At 38.2% G+C, this 20,265-nt stretch overlaps 1 protein-coding gene across 2 annotated transcripts; it reads left to right on the plus strand.

Moving 5' to 3' along the window:
* The first annotated feature begins 4,436 nt into the window (after positions 1–4,436).
* Positions 4,437–20,055, plus strand: wsb1.S (WD repeat and SOCS box containing 1 S homeolog). 2 transcript variants are annotated; one of them, XM_018249719.2, is made up of 10 exons: positions 4,437–4,653; positions 6,940–7,108; positions 7,898–8,166; positions 10,367–10,450; positions 10,823–10,954; positions 11,670–11,770; positions 16,449–16,621; positions 17,496–17,609; positions 17,712–17,819; positions 18,856–20,055. In XM_018249719.2, the coding sequence occupies exons 1-10, from the start codon at positions 4,614–4,616 to the stop codon at positions 19,016–19,018; spliced, it is 1,353 nt and encodes a 450-aa protein (XP_018105208.1). In that variant the 5' UTR covers positions 4,437–4,613; the 3' UTR covers positions 19,019–20,055. The 2 variants fall into 2 exon arrangements, with proteins under 2 accessions (XP_018105208.1, XP_018105209.1); XM_018249720.2 differs by lacking the exon at positions 10,367–10,450 and having other exon boundaries at positions 4,439–4,653.
* Positions 20,056–20,265: the final 210 nt, after the last annotated feature.

Below are 20,265 nucleotides of genomic sequence, written 5' to 3' on the forward strand. Positions count from 1 at the left end.
AAGGATTTGTAACAGTCTGTTCAATAATTGTCCCAACATTTTTAGTACCATGGCGATCAGATCAGACAAGTTAGAAAATATCTGTAGGCTAACGATAATATCTTTGCATGTATTGCGTATCTGACTATATGCATGAGTGACTTTCACTACTATTTCCGGGGACATCATTTTTGTAAGAATGCTGTCAATAAATAGCCACAACTTTTTTTGATTTGTTATTTTCCTACTTTAATCCTACAATTTAAATCTGAATGGTCAAAGATCGTGGAATTGAAATGAACGAACAAACGATATTCGAACTTTCGTCGGTCAAAGATGGAAATGTCTATGACCAACTTTACTCTTTTTCACAACATTGCCTGACAATTAGTGTATGAGCATGTTTTAATGACCTGATGATTAGGTAATCGATTAACCTTTTATAAATACAATGTTTTATGAAGATTTTTTTGTATGTTCAAGGTTTATCAGTATTATTGTTTTAGTACTGCCTACATTTAAAGCCATGAATCATTCTGGTATTTTGATTAGCACAGGAGACTCTTAACAGCCTCCTAACAGCATGCAGAAAAAACACAGATGGAGAGAAGCATTTGCTTTGTCTGTGCAGATGCAGCGTTGGTCTGCGTGCAGAAACAGTTCTTGTGTTTTCTAGCTGATATCAGCTCAGTGTCCACACACAGGTCAATGCTGTGGCTATCTGTGCAAAGACATGGCTAACCTTTGCATTAGTTTTTCTCTACCCAGGGGCGATCAGTGGGCTGCTGCCGCCTGAGGCAGCAACCTCGATGCCGTCCCACTCTCCTGCTCCGCACTTAAAAGTTTAACGTCTGAGCGGGTCAAAAGGGGCTGCATTGCTAGCGCAGAAGCGCGTACTGGAAAAACCGGAAATTTGGCTCTTAAAGTTACAGGAGGTGGCTTTTTGCCGCCCCTTGTAACTGGCCGTTCACTGCCGCCTGAGGCAAGGTGCTCACTTGCCTCATGGCAGGAATGGCCCTATCTCTACTCACAGAGAAAACACACAGAGAAAACACAGACAGGGAAAAACCAAGGCTCAGTCTTGTGTGACAGTTTCAGGCTAATGGCATCATTTTTTTACATTGGCAATCCACTGCCTTCCAGTCCATGATTCCCCATGCATGCACAACAAACACCTCAAGAACAACAAGGACATCATCATCAAAAGAACTCAAAGAACTCAAAAACATAATCAAGACACTACCAGCCACACAATCACATTTGTAAGATTTGGTACCAGAGACTCCCAAAACAGGCACCTTCTATATACTTCCTAAAATCCACAAACATGGTAACCAGGGCAATGGATGGGAACCAGTATGGGTACACGCTTTGCACCCCAATATGCCAACATCTTCATGGCAAAGCTAGAAGAGGACTTTTTCTCCACCTGCAACACCAAGCCTTTGACACACCACCGCTATATAGATGACATATTCATAATCTGGACAGATACTGAACAAGAACTTATTCATTTTCACAAACAATTTCAAGATTTTCATCCAACTATCAATTTGAAACTGAGCTACTCCCCACTCACATCCACTTTCTGGACACAACCATTCACATCAGGGAATGGTTGTATAACATTTTTTTCCTGGAGTTGTGCATGATCTACCTATGTGCTTTTAATTAGTATTCTGTAATGACGGGCAGGTCATATATTGATTCATGTGGCATCACTGACTTTCAAAGGACCCCCAATAATGGATGCAGCCATAGGAACATGTTCCCTCCATGTTGTGCGCTTGTGTGCGTGCACAAATTTTAAGGCCAGTCACACAACAAATTTTGGTGCGCAAAAAGAATTGTATGTGGAAATCAGGGCTGTATTTAGGTCCGATGCTGCCCTTGGCACCGGACCTAAACACGACCCTTATGTCATGCATGTGACGTCATTTCCGTGTGTTTCCTCTGCCCCCCTACCCCTCAACCCCCCCCAGCTCCGTCACCGGATTTCCTACGGAAATCATTGGCAGAGGGTGAGGGAATTAAAAAAAAAACAAATAAAATTCAGAAGTTTGAATAGAGGTGGGAGTGTACAACATCTATTGTCTGCCATATACAATGCTATTTTTGCACCTCTCCCTGGAAGGTTTAACAACACTCATGGCTCCAATCGTGCTAATACATTCAACTCCACACCTACATGATATCCTTGCTGATTATGATAAACATGTTATGCTGATTGGAGCAACATTCTAGGGTATTTATTCCAGAAAGATCTTGGTTACAAGTCATTCTGAATTGAGAAAGCCAGTCAGATGACTGTTGAGACATATTCAAGAAAAACACAGCAAGTCCAGTTGATTTGACTTATCACTACAGATATACATGAACTGGGTGAATGAGAATCTTCACAAACCATGGATTTGGGGTTCATTGTTCTAAAATAAATTAATGTTGTTCTCTTTTACCATGCACACTGTTTTCAACCAAAAGAAACAGTTTTATTTTGATGCAAGTTGATAGCTGCACATGTCCACAAATAGTGTAAAGGTGGCCATAGACTTAAAGATCCGCTTGTTTGGCGACATCGGCAAACGAGCGGATCTTTCCCCGATATGCCACTAATGTGTGGCTATATCGGGGGTAATTCAAGCGTTCGGCCGTATGGCCGAACGATCGAATTAAGATGCGCCAAGCGGCTCCGACGAGTCGGTCGGATAAAAATCCAACCTTCCCGATCGATATCGTGGCCAGATATCGATCGGGAAGATCCGTCGGAAGCCCCCATACACGGGCAGATAAGCTGTCAAATCGGTCCAAACGACCGATATCGGCAGCTTTATCTGCCCGTGTATGGCCACCTTAACTGATATTGAAAGCAGATCTGTGAACTACAGAGAGGGCTTGCTATCATACATGATATTATTATCGAGAGAAAACACAGCATGCTGTGTTTTCATTATACAAGATAAAACAGAGTTCTATTTATCAACAGAATGCAGATTTAGATCAGACTTTGTAGTACCCCAAAAAGGACACACACATGTATATTATTTATATTGGCCCAAGAGACTTGCTGCATCAGTCTTAGAAGCAACAAGGACAACAGTTATCCATCTCAAACCTGGTCTTTTCACCTTTGAGTTTACTTTTAGTATTATGTAGAGAGTGACATTCTGCCACGATTTACAATTGGTTTCAATGTTTTTATTATTTGTGGGGTTTGAGTTATTTAGCTTTTTATTCAGCAGCTCTCCAGTTTGCAATTACAGCAATATGGTTGCTAGGGTCTAAATGACCCTAGTAACCATGTATTGATTTAAATAAGAGACTGGAATATCACAGGAGAGGACCTGAATAGAAAGACGAGTAATAAACATATAAATAACAATAGATTTGTAGCTTTACAGAGCATTTGTTTTTTCGATGGTATAAAGTATAAGGGTAGGACTACACGGATGTTTTCGGTGCGATACGACGCGACAAAATGCAGATGACAAATCGCATGCAATGGAAATAATGTAAGAGCGAGAAATGTCGCATTGAAACTAAAAAAATAAAAAGTTTCATTTGGAGACCGCTTGAAAAAGGATTAGTTGTCACATAGGTTTCCAGAAAAGTTATTCTATGCTTTATTACTACTAGGGTTGCCACCCTAGTAGTAAAAAAATGATGGTTGATCCCAATGTTATTAATATGGAAAAAAGATAAATATATAGGAAGAGCGGAATTTTCGTCCAGAAAAGGTGGCAACCCTTATTACTACTATTTCTAATTGAACCCAAAAATAATGCCAGATGCCAATGTTATTAATTGGAAAAAACGGCAAGATTATAGGAAGGCCGGTATTTTTTTCCAGAAAAGGTGTTAACCCTATGGTATTCCTATCCACGACTAATGGTGGCCATACACGGGCAGATAAAGCTGCCGATATCGGTCGTTTGGACCGATTTGACAGCTTATCTGCCCGTCTATGGGGGCTTCCGACGGGTTATCCCGATCGATATCTGGCCACGATATCGATCGGGAAGGTTGGATTTTTACCCGGCGGAGCCGCTTGGCGCATCGTAATTCGATCGTTCGGCCATACGGCCGAACGCTCGAATTACCCCCGATATAGCCACGCAGTTTAGTGGCATATCGGGGAAAGATCCGCTCGTTTGGCGATGTCGCCAAACGAGCAGATCTTTGAGTCTATGGCCACCATAAGTCTATTGGGAAAAGTGTTGGAAACAGCTCAGCATGATAGCTACACGCACTCACGTTTATTCACTTCATTGCCCAATTTTAAACACCAACATGCTCATTTTCGCATAGGCTATACTGCCTTGTCGCTACAAATCTATGCGGTGCCCAATTCCAAGATGGCCGCTATCATTCCACGTTCCCCAGAGAGCAGCCAACTCCCTCTCTCCATTGATGTAAACGCCCCTTGACGTAAGCGCTCCTCCCCATTCCCCTGGTTTTCTGGACTGTGCCAGCCATTTCCATCTCAGTTGCATATTTGCTAGCGTTGGGGTGGCGTGGAAACAGTATTACCATACAGCGTTGAGTTTTGTAATTGGAATTTTGCTTATATTGTGAACCCCCTCATTAGCATTAGTTCACGTGAGACCTTCTACCTTTGACGTCTGGTTTCTATTTAGATGGCAAGCTTTCCCGACTTTGTAAACGAAAATGAAATAGGTGAGTAATTATGCGCTGCGTTTGGAACTCTGAGTAAATGTAGCGAATGGATTGGCCCATTGGTCTGGTCAGTGCAGCAGGATTCGATGTTTCCATGTTGTAGGTATGGCTCCAGATAACCATGTGATAGTGTTGGTTTCTAGCAGAATACATACAACCAGTGCAACTGAAAACCTGTCCCCTATTTCTTAGTAGATCTGATCATCATCTGTGTTGGACGCTTATGGGAAACATTTTTGTTGTGCTGCATTTGCACCTCCTTTGCTTTTTTTTTTTTTTTTTGTTTTTAATAGAGATCAAACTAAATGTAGATCCTGGTCGCATTCTAACTGCAAAGAAACAGCTGGGAATTTGCTATAAAATAGCAAGGGAACTGCAGATTTAAGCAGCTAGTGTTTTTGAATCCTTGTTACCACGTAGAAACTTACAATATTATTAAATCTATAAAGAAATTGTGCACTTTTTGTTTTTTATACATGGGTGTTAAACCTGGGACCTCCAACTGCACTTGGATTGAAAGCCATACATAGCAGCAATAATCAGGGATCCTTATTTATATCATGTCTGTGATGATTTACTAAATAGTTTAACTATTTGCAATTAACCCATACTGTGGCACGGTGGTTGCTTTATTCTTAGTTTAGAGACTAAGCTGGTTATAATCCTGGTTTGCGACTGCCGTTGCATATATTTTTTCTCCTGTCTGCACATTTCATCAGTTCCCCCCTCCCCCTCTTCTATATTTGTGGAATTCATTTCACCCATGTCTGTGCTCCAATCAGACCACTTAATTTTGTCCCTTCCCCTGTCCCACCTCCTTCTCTCCCATCCCCCACATGACACATACTCTATGGCATGCATACCCATCCCACAGCGCCTCTCCACACAATCCAAAGAAATAAGTTTGCTTCACCTATTTTTTTGTCTACTTGAAATGGAACATCATTTTCCAGACATTAGTGTGTGTTCTATATAATTATATAACATTTTAAAACTGTTGTGTTTTGTAAAAACACCAGTGCAAGAGTAGTAGTATTTAAAGGACTAACATATTCTAAATCACTATTTAGTTTCATGTTTATACATCAAACAAGATTACTTACAGATATTGACATACAGTATACAGGAATGAAGCTCAATGGAGCTTGCAATCAAAAGGTAGTGATCATTGCTAGGCAATTGTTTTAAAGAGCACTGTTTTCTGTATGTATAGATGTGAATTTATGCCAGTTTTTTCATTAATATATGTGTGGAATCTATAATCCAGAACATATGAAATCTGTTGTTTTCAAACATGGAGCTTCATTCTTTAATGCTACTACAGGTATGGGAACTGTTCTCAAGAATGCTCGGGAACTGGGGTTCGTCTTCTGAAGTTTCCTCATGAGGCAACTTCGGACAACTTCAGAAAACAAAGTGCTCCGAGCTCCATCCCACTGGAGATTTACATTCTAGATGGCAGGGGAGGCAGTTCGGGGAGATTAGTCGCCCCAAAGAAGAGGAGATTTGTCGCCAGGCGACTAATCTCCCCAAATTGCATCGTTTGTGTCTGCCCTAAATCTACTAGAAAATTATGCAAACATTAAATAAACCCAATTACAGGTTTTGCTTCCAATAAGGAATAATTATATCTTAGTTGGGATCAAGTACAAGGTACTGTTTTATTATTACAGAGACAAAGGAAATCATTTTTAAAGATTTGGATTATTTAATTATAATGGAGTCTATGGAAGCTGGCCTTTCCGTAATTAGAAACTTTCTGGATAACAGGTTTCCGGATAACGGATCCCATACCTATAACCCCTTTTAATAATAAAAGGGACCAACAATTGATTTAATTTAGTTTTGTAACATCAGGTATAAATGAAAAGATACATTGGTTAAAATGAAGACTTGCTTGTTTAAAGCTAAGGGAGTAATATATTTGTAGTGTAGTAATTGCAGTTTTTTAATCTGATTTTTTTTCCATAAAATATGTAAACAGGGTTATTAATATAATTATAATATATAATAATTAAACATTGTAGTGGTACATTTTAACATTAATAGTGGTTACATATTTTATTAAAATGCATTTAATAAACCTCAATCTTGTCGCAATTGCAGCATGTTGAACTAAGTGGCAGATTCCATCAACTGCCTGGTTCATTACACATTCTAAGACCTGTGTTCAGTTTTGTTGTCATAGCAAATAATTTTGCGAAATCTACAAATAATGTAAATGTTCTTTTCTGTTTGTTTTATTGACATGACACTAAATTCTGTTAAAATCCTTTGTTATATCAGCAAGATCACGGACCATTGGGGAACTCATAACGCCGACTTCTCCATTTGAACAAAAATATGGCCGTGAAAACTGGACAGTGGCTTTTGCTCCAGATGGTTCCTATTTTGCTTGGTCGCAAGGTCATCGTATTGTGAAACTTGTGCCCTGGTCTCGTTGCCTTAAGAATTTGTAAGTAAAGTTTCTACTTGTAAAATTATATCGGCTGAAATGATTGCTAGCCAATAGAATACAAATCTGAAAGTTCATTTAGCAAAAATGCCGTTGCGTATGTAATGCAAAGAGAGGAGAATGATTTATGATGTATGTAAATATTGCGAGTCATATGGGAACAAGAAACTGGGTCACAAGACACCTAACTGATAAAGGTACATAAATCAGATGGCTTCTATCACATTTCTCACTGTGTAATTCTCTCATATGACTATGTTAAGGTGTGCCCATGCACATTGGTTTAAATTTCAAGGAGGAAAAATGTAATAAGTTGCAATAGAAAGAAAATAGCAAAATACAACTTTGTATTCTCAATTGCACAATGTAATATTCTTTGTTATAACTTTAAGGTATGCTTGAAAGTAGGGTCATTTTTTTTTTTTTAGTAAGACGTTTTATTGCATACACTGGCACTATAACTATTAAATTCTCAATCTGTAGTTCACTTTCGGAAGTGACTACGAAATAATTTCCAGGTTGCAAAAGCTACAGCAAGGGCAAGTTGACCCCAAAATAAAAATGTGCCTCATAAAACCAAACATAATTGTAAGCAACTTTCTGATATACATTTATTACAATTTTTCAGCTTTTAGTGCAGACACACATTTTTATTTTGTGTTAACTTGCCCTTTAAATCTCGAGTCTGGTCAACCATAAAAATTATGCATTTTAGTATGTTATAGTTGCCATTATGGTGTCTGGAAAACAGTGTCAAACTTTATGCTGAAGATCTGTTTCTATTCTCAGCACTGCGTGCAGCACAAAAAGTGGTGTTAATCTAACAAATGGGAGGTTATCCAGACAGAACAGTGATCTTGGACAGAAAAACAAGCCAATTGAGCACACTATAGACTGTGGAGATATTGTCTGGAGCCTTGCATTTGGATCCTCTGTACCAGAAAAGCAAAGCCGCTGTGTGAATATAGAATGGCATCGCTTCAAGTTTGGTCAAGATCAGCTTCTCCTTGCAACAGGGTTGAGCAATGGGCGTATCAAAATTTGGGATGTTTACACAGGTACAAAGATTTTTTTTTTTTAGGTCATTGATCAGCAGGCTGTTCTTTTAGGGTAGGGACACACTGGGCGATTTGGGGAGATTTAGTCGCCTGGCGACTAATCGCCGCGACTTTCCACGACCAATCTTCCCCGAATGCCTCCCCTCACTCTGCGCCTGGATAAAATGAAAAATCGCCTGCGCTAATCACACGCGGCGATTTGTTTTCCGAAGTCGCCCGAAGTTTCCTCGTGAGGCAACTTCGGGCGATTTCGGAAAACGAATCGCCGTGTGTGATTAGCGCCGGCGACTTTTCATTTTATCCAGGCGCAGAGTGAGGGGAGGCATTCGGGGAGAAAAGTCGCTGCGATTAGTCGCCAGGCGACTATATCTCCCCAAATCGCCCAGTGTGTCCCTACCCTTAAGACTTTATTTAATATAGTCTGCCCCTTTCCTTCCCATTCTTTAAAGGGATACTGTCTTGGGGAAAAAACATTTTTTCAAAATGAATCAGTTAATAGTGTTGCTCCAGCAGAATTCTGCACTGAAATCCATTTCTCAAAAGAGCAAACAGATTTTTTTATATTCAATTTTGAAATCTGACATGGGGCTAGACATTTTGTCAATTTCCCAGCTGCCCCATGTCATGTGACTTGTGCCTGCACTTTAGGAGAGAAATGCTTTCTGGCAGGCTGCTGGTTTTCCTTCTCAATGTAACTGAATGTGTCTCAGTGGGGCATGGGTTTTTACTATTGAGTGCTGTTCTCAGATCTTCTGCACACTGTATGTGAGGTGCGGGTTTAGCGGGCGAACTTACTGTGCTGGTTTCTACTTCTACTATTTATAGTTGTGTGCCTGCCCCACTCCTCCCCCTTTAGTAACGTCGGAGATGGGCAGGTTCGTTGCAGTTCGCCCCTGGTGCGGGCGAGTGGACTTTTTATCGACCTGCTGTTGGTTGCAAGTCATTGTTTATTAGTCACAGGGTTAATCTTTGTTGTCAATGGGAAAATACCCTGTCAGACTGAGGTGCCTTCCCATTCTGGCCAGTTAAAGGAAAACTTATTTTTTTAAAATGGCAATTTTCTATTTAGGATTACCCAATGGCACATACTACTAAAAAACCTTAGACCAGGGGCCGACCCTCAGTACTATTTTCTACCTCTCCTCTCTCAACCTCTATTCTAGACTCTTTTCTTTACATACTATAATTTATTATTCCATCTATTTAGCCACTTTGTTCTCATTTAAATAGTGAATGGCCAAGAAATAGGCCAAAAATTTAACAGCCTGAGGGCCCACTGACACCTGGGCCCACCAGGAGTTTTCCTGGTATCCCGGTGGGCCAGTCCAACACTGATCGTTGGGCCCATGATAGGCAGTCTAATCCCAAATCTTGTATACATGCAGGGCCGGATTTACATAGTGGGCACCCCTAGGCCCACTGCCGTTCGTCGCCCCTGTCCCCACCCCTTTATTCGTGCAAATTTTCATCATCTGCACTGGAGAAATGGGGAAATTTAAAAAATGATTGTATCTACTGCTCATCCCCAGTGTTTTTGAATAAATGTGGGTGTGGTTGGGCAGCATGCCGCCCCCCTAAAATCCTGCCGCCCTAGGCCCGGGCCTAGGTGGCCTTTCCACAAATCCGGGCCTGTATACATGCCCAGGTGGTTCGGGCAGTGTGGTTAAAATGTGGTTTTAGGCTACATATAATGGTACTGATTGAGCCAATACTAGCCCACGCCAAGCATACCCAGCTTCAGACTTCTGTTCTATTAAAGTATCACTTCCTTTTAAATGCCAGGAAGCCCGTGAGTACCACTACTAAGGAACCTGTCCCTTATGCTGGGCATAATCTTTCTTTAGGCTACAGTAGAAATGTTAATAGTGCTCTAGTGCCAAGTTATAAAGGGCAAAAATGTTTTTTCAGTGTCCTACAGCATTTAGCACAAATGCAAGTGTTTTTTTTTTTTTTTATTCACTACATCTCAATTTGGTGGATTTGTTCATTTTGTTTTTTAACTGCCTGTGTCTATAACTATGCTGTGCATACACAACTTATGCAATAGTGTATGCAAATGTTTGAGCTGTATTTTTGCTGTTCAGTTACATGGCTTATAAATGTTTCTTGATGAACTTCTGCACTGCATGTTTGCAAACCAATCAACCTGATAACCCAGTGGCATCTGAAGGCAAATAATGCATAACTTTGATCCTTTTAGGACTATGGCAGTTCGCTGAAAAGTGGTCATATTTGCTTTCTATGGCTATGATTGGCTGGAAGGGGAAACGCCCGTCCTGCTCTGGTAGTTTGTCATTTCGCATTCAAGTCAATAGAAGCCTCCAGTGACTGTCAATAACATTTTTGAAAGTTCTCCTGCACTGGTAAAACTAGTGTGTTTTCTTCAGAAAGATAATTATAGTTTAAATAAATATGCTGCTTTGTAGCCAAGGGGACAGTCAATTAAGATAGAGAAAAGGATAAAAGGCACAGGTTACTCAATACAATGGTGTTTAACAGTGATTATCTGTTCTCTGCTATGCAACCTATGCCATTTAGCCATATTATATTTTTATATTATATTTTAATTTTTATATTTGCCATTTTTCACATTACTTTTCATTTAGCATTGTCCTGTTTTGCACAATTTTGTTAAAATTGTTGTACCTTCCTCTAGGAAAGCTCCTCCTTAATTTGATGGATCATACTGAAGTTGTCAGAGACTTGACTTTTGCTCCAGATGGAAGCCTTATTCTTGTTTCTGCGTCAAGAGACAAAACTCTCAGGGTCTGGGACCTTAAGGATGACGGTATGTTTATCAGTATCTGCAAATAAAAAGAGCACAAAAACATCTACCAATCTCGAATGCCATTTATTTGTCCACTATTTTTGCACCATATCCAGTCATTGGAGAATGTTTAGGTTTTGATATCTTTTATAACATGCAAAGACCTTCAGCCCTAAATGGAGACTCTGTTCTGTATCCTTGGTATAAACTCTCTCCATGTTTTTACTTTGCCCCCTTTCTTTCTAAATCCGTGCAGTTCCACATCTAGTTGCCCTACCTATGTAATATAGTTCATTTATAAACACGTATAGATTCAGACATTATTTGCCATGTTTTTCCCCTAAATTCAAATAATTACTGTGGTTGTAATGGTGAGTTGCACTTGGCATAATTGTGCCCAATGCATCAAAACACAAACCGTTTGCTTTGTAAATCAGATGTACTGTGCTGGTGTCATTTATGGTGCTCTGCATTACAATGATATGCCTGATGCAGCCTTTTGTAGAAACCTCTCTAAGATGGCATTGCCTTCAGGGATCTCCTGTGTCAATAGTTGCAGTAGCTTTTGACAGATGGTATCAGTAATCTGTTTCTTAAAAAAGAGCTGTCACTGCCTAGAGTTTTTCAGTATTCTATTTGACCCGCAATGTACATGCTGTAATGTGATTATAGTAACTTCATCATACTGCCTGTCATAACTATAATAATGTAATTCTTCCTATTTTTGTTTTTAAAGGAAACATGATGAAAGTCTTAAGGGGACACCAAAACTGGGTTTACTGCTGTGCATTCTCTCCTGATTCCTCCATGTTGTGCTCTGTTGGAGCTGGAAAAGCTGTAGGTTTCAAAGTTCCTTACTCTGTATTTGTCATGCAGAATCATTGAAATAAGCATTGCAATCCATTTAATCTAAGCTTTTGCTCAGTGTCGTTGGCATTATAGCCCCTTGCATTATTAGAATTAAAATGCATGACAGGACTTGGTAAAACAATGCCTCTTATAATTTCAGTACTTCTAATTAGGGATGGGCGAATTTGACCCGTTTCGGCAAAAATTCCCCGCCGGCGAAATGTCGTAGACGCCCATTAAAGTCTATGGGTGGCGAAAAAATTTTGTTGCGCGGCGAGATTATTTTGTCGCACTTTTTATTTATTTATTTTTATTGACGCACGCCGCCATACAAGTCTATGGGCGTAATTTTTTTTGCGAAACGAGGCGAAAAAATTCGCCCATCCCTACTTCTAATAGCTTGCACTGCTTTTGGCACGCTTGTTCCATTTGCAGACATTATTTTGGTGGACACAGAATAAATATCCATTCTTTTGGTTTTATCGCTATACTTTGCTCAGTCTTTATACTAGTGTGTTAAAAGAATTTAGGTGGCAGTTTTGCAAAATGTACATTTATTGGCTGATGCCATCTGTATTCCATAATATAATAATTTTATTTGAGATGCGTAGAAGGAACAGACTGAAACCTGTGCAGGTGCTGCTCCTGTTAGATGCTATTTAAACTTAAATTTCATGTTTATTGGATAGATCTTAGACTATTATAAATAAGACAATGTGTCCCAAAATTAATGTAGGCTTAATAAACTAAAACCAAGTTAATTGCTTATTCTATTACTTAAGACCAATTAAATTATGGGAAATGGTGGAATAATTTGCCATGCATCACTGTGTAAAAATGGTGACTTTTTTTTACTCGCTTTTTCATTGAGGCGCTTCTGCCAGAACTTACTTACAAAGGTTTGAAGCAATATAAAAGCGGCAAATCTGGCATTTGTATGGTGAAAATATCACACACTTTGATAAGCCATTTCTCTTACACAGATTTTTACACGTTTTTCCTGGCGAATTTCGTTTTACACAGCATAATAAATAGGCCCTAGAGTCTCATATGCAACATGCATATTTGTTATGTGGTGTGATCAACTTATTTAGTTAGAAAGACAGCTAAAGCCCATAAGAATCATACGTTATTTTAATTGTTCATTCATAGAGCTGCTGTGCCACATCCAACTGTGCTAATTGTTTAATAAAATAACCTGCTTTGCTTACATACTTTAGTTGTCCTTTAATAGGTGGCTCAACATAGATAAATATACATACAGTTATGCTCCTTTTGTTTTTAAATACACAATGAAACATAAGGATCTATATATATTTGCAGTATTATAGCAGATGTAGTCTTCACCATTGTAGCTAGTAACAGTGCACCGCTTTAAGCCACCTTGTAGATGTAAAGGCCGTTGCCAGAATTTCATCTTGTATAAAGGAAAACATTAAAGAAAATAATAACGGACAAATCTGATTACTGTTCCCTTTAAAGTAGTTTTTGAAGCATGGATATATTCAGAAAATGCCAGTTCTCTGAAGTTGCACAGTGATTGTAATGCCATTTTAATTATAGCCTTAGCAGTCACTTCTGAGCCTATAGAATACATCACAATTGTGAACAAGCACGACAGACCTTTACCTGTGCCAATGCTTCATGTGAAATGTACCTTACCATATCATAGCTGGAGAGAAATATTATCGAAACTGTGAATTTGGCTCTTAAAAGTTATTAGAGGTGACTACTTGTGGCAGGTACAGCCCTGTATGGAAAATTAAATGTGCTTAAAGGAACAGTAACACTGAAACAATTGGTGTTTTAAAGGAATGACAATATATGTCTTCAATGTTTATATTTCATCATTTTTGAATTACTTGCTTTCTTCTTCTGACTCTTTCCAGCTTTCAAATGGGGGTCACTGTAAGGCTACAAATGTATTGTTATTGCTACTTTTAATTACTCCTCTTTCTCTTCAGGCCATCTCCTATTCTCTATTCCAGTTGAGTGCTTGGTTGCTAGGGTAATTTGGACCCTAGCAACCAGGCTGCTGAAACTGCAAATGGGAGAGCTGCTGAATAAAAAGCTAAATAACTCAAATAATAATAGTAAATGAAAACCTATTGCAAATTGTCTGAGAATATCCCTTTCTACATCATACCAAACATTACTCAGGTGAACAACCCCTTTAATGTTGGTGATAAAATGCTGCATTTGAATTGTTAAAGGGGTTGTTCACCTTCCAAACGTTTTTGTGTACCCTTACAGAGAATTTGTTTTTAGATGGGGTCTGTGTCCCCCATTTGAAAGCTTGAAAGTGTCCGAAGAATTAAAACCTATAAGAAATAAATACTGAAGACCAATTGAAAAGTTACTTAGAATTGACCATTTTATAACATACTAAAAGTTTAAAGGTGAACAGCCATTTAAGTGAGCAGTATAGAACCCCCTCACCTCCATTCTAAAATAACATCTAGAGTATGTTGGCCATAAAAGAGCCAGTAAAGCTGGTGAACCAAACGGAGTATTTCAAAATCTGTGGGTGATTATCAAATCTGCACTTTGTTTTGGCCCTCTTTCACTGGGTTTCTGTAGGCCTGCATTATGATCCAAAGGTGGCAAATCGATAAAGATCCACTCATTGGGGGACCTTGTGTTTTAATCTTCTATGTTGAAGAGCAAGCACGAAACACTGTTTTAAGATATACTGGCTCAGTTTATGCCCTAATACCTCCCAACACATGATAGCAGCTGCCTGGTAGATCTAAGAACAGCACTTAATAATAAAATCCAGGTCCCACTGCGACATATTCAGTTACATTAAGTAGGAGAAACGATAGCCTGCCAGAAAGCAGTTCCAACCAAGTGCTGGCTCTTTCTGAATGCACATGACCAGGCAAAATGACCTGAGATGGCTGCCTACACAACAATATTACAACTAAAAAAAATTCACTTGTTCAGGAATGAAATAGTAGGCTGCACCGAATCCAGGATTCTGTTCCGGATTGGCCTTTTTCAGCAGGATTCGGCCGAATCCTTCTGCCCGGCTGAACCGAATCCTAATTTGCATATGCAAATTAGGAATGGGGACGGAATTCAGGCGACTTTTTGTCACAAAACAAGGAAGTAAAAAATGTTTTTCCCCTTCCCACCCCTAATTTGCATATCCAAAGTAGGGTTTGGATGTGGTTCGGTATTTGGCCGAATCCTTCGTGAAGGGTACGGCCAAATCCAAAATAGTGGATTCGGTGCATCCCTGATGTAGAGTGAATTATTTGCAGTGTAAACAGTGTAATTTAGAAATAAAAACTACACGATAAAAATCATGACAGAATCCCTTTAAATATTTTATTTTTAAAACTGAGATTTATTTAACTAAAAATGTCATATCTGACTGGCAACCCAGCAAACCATTTAATATAGCACTCAGTAAACTTTGTTTTAGCTTATTAAGCCTATATATTTCTTCTGGGGGTGGGGCTTAGAAATGCCAGGGACTGTGGGAATAGAATAAAACCGATAACAGCGTAACATTTCTCTACAAAAAAGCAGTTGACCGCTAAAATGTTATGATTGTTAACCAGTACTGTTGTAGGCTGTGTGTTTTCCATAAGCTTCTTGCTTTCCCTGTCACAGGTGGTGGCAGCAATATGGGTGTGATTGAGGTTAAATGGGCACACTTCAAAGGAGCACAGTGCTGTTAGCTGGGCAGAAAGAGTGGCATCTCTGGCTACCAGGCTGGGGACGACCAATGCCATAGGACCAAGTAACTTTGCATACGACCGCAAGGTTTACTGTACGTACGCAGGTGCTGGTTGATGTCCACTTTCTGCTTTTTCTTTCTTTTTCTTTTTTTTTTCTCATTTTGTTTGTTTTTATTTGTTTTGTTTTTGTATAAAGCACTTTGCTATATATTCCTCATATTTCATAGAAATGGAAGACTGTAATAATAAGAGATTATAGAATATAACTCGTGCCAAAACTATCAAGGTTGTTGTTTTGCATTTAGTAAAACAACAATTCCTTCTACTAAACATCTTAAATCACATTTATACAGTCTACTTGTACACTACTTATGTGCATTTTGTCCATATTGGAAATGTGATTTCAATGTGTCATTGTAAATTACTATTGAGACATTTTTTTCACATAAACGGAGGTGTAATATTATGAACTGCTAGTATATTTTGTTTGCCAAAAGACTTCTTTTGGCTGTCAATTCTCTCTTTTCTTGCAGTATCTTTTTCTTCCGGGGCTCCAGTTGGTGACTCGCCTAATGTAAACAAGGGAATTTATGCTCTCAATGGGGGTACTACTGGAGTAACAACGATAACTTTATCTTCTATAATCATTTTATATCTTTTTAGACAACTATGGGTTTATTGCTCATCCCTGTTGTTTACTAAATATAGTATAAAGCAAGCCACCATTTTTATTCTTTACTGTGCATTTAAGAGAACTTGTATATAGCAGTAACATTTAACAAAAGAATCTGACTTTATTTTGTTTTTGCATGCTTGCTTTTTTTTTTTTGCCCTAATATTATACTTGGGTATGTCACTGAGAATAGACTGTAATTGATAAGTAATCTGCTAACTGATTCTTAAAATAGCAGTAGTTTTTTTTACATGTCCCATGCCCATCACTACACAGTCTATAACAGCTCTGTTTTTGCTTTTAGGTGTTTCTTTGGGATATGGATAAATATACCATGATCCGTAAACTAGATGGACACTACAATGATGTAGTTGCTTGCGAGTTCTCCCCTGATGGAGCTTTGTTGGCAACTGCATCTTATGATACCAGAGTATATGTCTGGGATCCCCATATTGGGTCTATACTTTTTGTATTTGGGTGAGTAGATTTTTTTTTTGTTAAAGCGGAACTATCACGAAAATGAAATTTTAATATAAGCTTCATAATATTGAAGTAAGAAACTTTCCAAAAACAATGAATTAAATACTCTGCATTGTTTCTAAAATAATAATTTATATTCCCTATTCCTCTCTCAGCATCTGTTTCTCTTCATTATGTCTTCATGCAGCAGTTGGGTGTCAGATGAATGATCCAATATATCTTATAGATGGGCTTCCTTTCCTAACAGATGTATTAGAACTCACTCAAATAACTGATTCCAGTAAAAACAAAATCTAACAAAATAACTGCCTTTTGCACAAATTGTGCATGTAGAGAGACATGTGATTTTAATAGAGTGAGCGCTAATACATCTTCTAAGCAAAAGGAGCCCCCCTATAAGATATATATTGGATCATTCATCTAACACCCAACTCCTGAATGAAGACCGAATGAGGAATAGTGACCATAAACTTGATTTCAGAAACCGTATAGAATTTTGAATTGATTGTATTGAGAAAGTTTCTTATTTTAATATGTTGAAGCCAATATTCAATTTAAATTTTTGCAATAATTCCCCTTTAAATCAAAACAAGTACATTTCTTTGCTTCCTTTTCTAGGCACTAGATCTAATACATCTGGTTAGCAAAGCTTAGGAAAATATAATTTGAAAACAAGTATGTTGAAAAATGTTATTGCCTTATGTAGTTGAAAGAGAATCGAACACAAACTGTGTTTGTAAGAATTTTAATCTATAAACATAAATCGTACATCAAATTCATGTTAGAGGCATAATATACTGTCTGTCAATGTATAAGGGATACCAGTGGATAATAACATTCTTAAATATTTCATTGGATTGTTTCATTACAGGCACATATTCCCTCCACCTACACCCATATTTGCAGGAGGAGATAATGGCCGTTGGGTGAAATCTGTCTCTTTCAGTCATGACGGTGTACATGTTGCAAGCCTTGCAGATGATAAGTAAGTTAGGTAGTGGAGACATAGGGCCAATAAAATAATGCTTTTTTTTTTTTTTGGGTAAAATCTTCACTTTTTTTTTTTCTTTTTCTCTTTTTCCTCTAGCTTGGTGAGGTTTTGGAGAATTGATAAATCTTATCCTGTTGAAGTTGCACCTCTAAATAAAGGAATTTGCTGTGCCTTTTCAACTGATGGCAGTGTTCTAGCTGCTGGGTAAGTTTAAATATAAAAATGCTTCACGTGGCCCTGAATTTCTGGAAGACCAGCAGTTCTGTATCTTGTGTAGGAGATTTGGATGCAGTAGACTTGTCCCTTTTATACAAGTGGAACTGGGGAAGTATGTTACAGAATTAGGTGTGGAATGTCTGAAGGGCTAAATAATAAAAAGCCAGGAGCAGGAAGTTTGACACAGGCCACTGTTCTTTATGTAGTAACTTCAGATTCACCAGATTTCAAGCTTCACACAATGAGAAATGTATTGTCTAGCTTTATTTTACATTGTGGTCAACCTGGCAAAACACGTGGTTCTAAGTGATAAAAATATCTTTAAAGGAACAGTTCAGTGTAAAAAAAACTGGGCAAATAAATAAAAAATGTTTCTAATACAGTTAGAACATTACTTGCTGCTTTGCAGCTCTCTAACTCTGAGTTAGTCAGCGACTTGAAGGGGGGGCCACATGGGACATAACTGTTCAGTGGGTTTGCAATTGATCCTCAGCATTCAGCTTAGATTCAAAAGCAAACAGTTATGACCCATGTGCCCCCCCCCTCAAGTCACTGATTTGTTGCTGCCTGGTAACCAATCAGTGGAAACCATGAGAGCTGCAAAGCAGGAAGTAGTGTTCTGGCTATTATGTTACACATCCAGTCACTCCAGTCTTTATACAATACATTTTTGGCTAACTAACTATATTGAACACATTTTCTATTTTGCACAACCTATCTATTTACCAGCTTTTATTTTTATAGTGAACAATTCCTTTAAACACCTCATTCATCTCAATATTGCCATATCTAAGGTGTGGTCATGGGCTTGCAGTGGTGCACAAACATAGCACTCATAGTGCTATTTAAATTGTTCATTAAATATTACATCTGTTTGCTGTGTAATAAAAAATGCTCCGACATATACCCATAATTTTATTAATAACAATCTTTTGTTGCAAAATATATACTGTAGTTGAACAGAAACCTCTACAAGATATTTTCTTCCTACATCGTTTCACTTTTACCAATTTCTTTGTTGTAGAACTCAGGATGGAAATGCCTATTTCTGGTCAACTCCAAAGTCTGTTTCCAGCCTTCAGCACTTGTGTCGCATGGCAATAAGAAGAGTTATGACTACAAATGAATTCAAGAAGCTGCCTATACCACCAAAAATCAAGGAGTATCTTGCATACCAAATGATGTAGGGAACTTTGACAAAAACATTGCATTTGATTACATCGGCAGCAAACCCGAGTGCATTGCAAGCTTTACGCTTTAAATGTTACAAGTTTTCTTTAAATATTTAAAGGACAGTATTTAAAAATGTTGCTGCATTTCCATTCACTTGAGGCTTTAAATCTGCAGTGTTTACATTCTTAATGTGACAATTGGACAGACCTTTTGTATGACTGTGAAATTGTAAATATAAATGTAAGCTGCTATGTCTATTTTATTGCTTAAATATGTAGACCTTGCATATAGCTTCTATAGAATGTGTGTATGTTTCAAAAAAGAATGTGATAAATGCTGTTGAGTTATGTTTGATACACAGTACAGGGCAGTGGGTTCTGAGGTCTGGAATTTGCAAAGAACGTGCAAGCAACAATCCCCCCCCCTCCGTATTTTATTATAGAGCTAAAGTTAACCCTTTGGTCCTTTGTGTATGTTAACTAGTAATTGTATGGACTATCTTTATTGAGCTATGGGCCAATCACCTTAATTATGTAACTTTGGTTACTGAGGTTTGCACAATTTGGTAGATGGTGGATGTTGGTGATAAGTGGGTTGTTATAGATTGCAATGCAAATCTGGGTCCAGCAATACCCTTTCCAGGGCTAATTTGTTTAGCTGCCAAAGATGAGCAGTGTTCGCTGTTGCCTTCTGATGTTAATTTGCACTCGCAGGTTTAACGAATGTATGCAGTGCACAAAATGCTGACCATATATTTTTGTTGAATTTTGGCAAACGGTCTATAAATAAACTTTTTTTTTTTTCTTTAAAAAAAAAAAAAAAGCTGTTTTCATTCTTTAAAACTATGCTTCTGAGTTTGAAATTAAAATTTGGAATATTTCAAAGCAACTTATGCTACCTTGTTAACACACACACTTGTTTTTGGTTTATACATATTCCATACAAACATAGAAGTTAAGTGCAGTCCAACATTGACCTTGAAATAAGCCAGTTCTTTACCATATTGCATGTTGTGGGGCATATTATAATAAAACCAGGGCTGTGGAGTCTACAGAAATCCTTCAGTTTATGGTACCTCCGACTACTGTTTTTAAAGGTATAGCAACACCAAAAACTGAAAGTAATTAATATATAATGTAATGTTGCTTCAGAAAGACGAATTTAGTTTATATAAACAAGCCACTGTGTAGCCATAGGGGCAGCCATTCAAGCTGGAAAACAGTAGACAAGGCACAAGTTACACAAATAAAACACCATTATA

The sequence above is a fragment of the Xenopus laevis genome, chromosome 2S, assembly GCF_017654675.1.
Source record: "Xenopus laevis strain J_2021 chromosome 2S, Xenopus_laevis_v10.1, whole genome shotgun sequence".
Lineage (NCBI taxonomy): Eukaryota > Metazoa > Chordata > Amphibia > Anura > Pipidae > Xenopus > Xenopus laevis.

Coding starts and splice junctions, on each gene's coding strand:
- wsb1.S (XM_018249719.2), top strand. CDS start 4,614: ATGGCAAGCTTTCCCGACTTTGTAAACGAAAATGAAATAG. Junction 7,109..7,897: donor TCTCGTTGCCTTAAGAATTT/GTAAGTAAAGTT, acceptor TTCTATTCTCAG/CACTGCGTGCAGCACAAAAA. Junction 17,820..18,855: donor GGCAGTGTTCTAGCTGCTGG/GTAAGTTTAAAT, acceptor TCTTTGTTGTAG/AACTCAGGATGGAAATGCCT.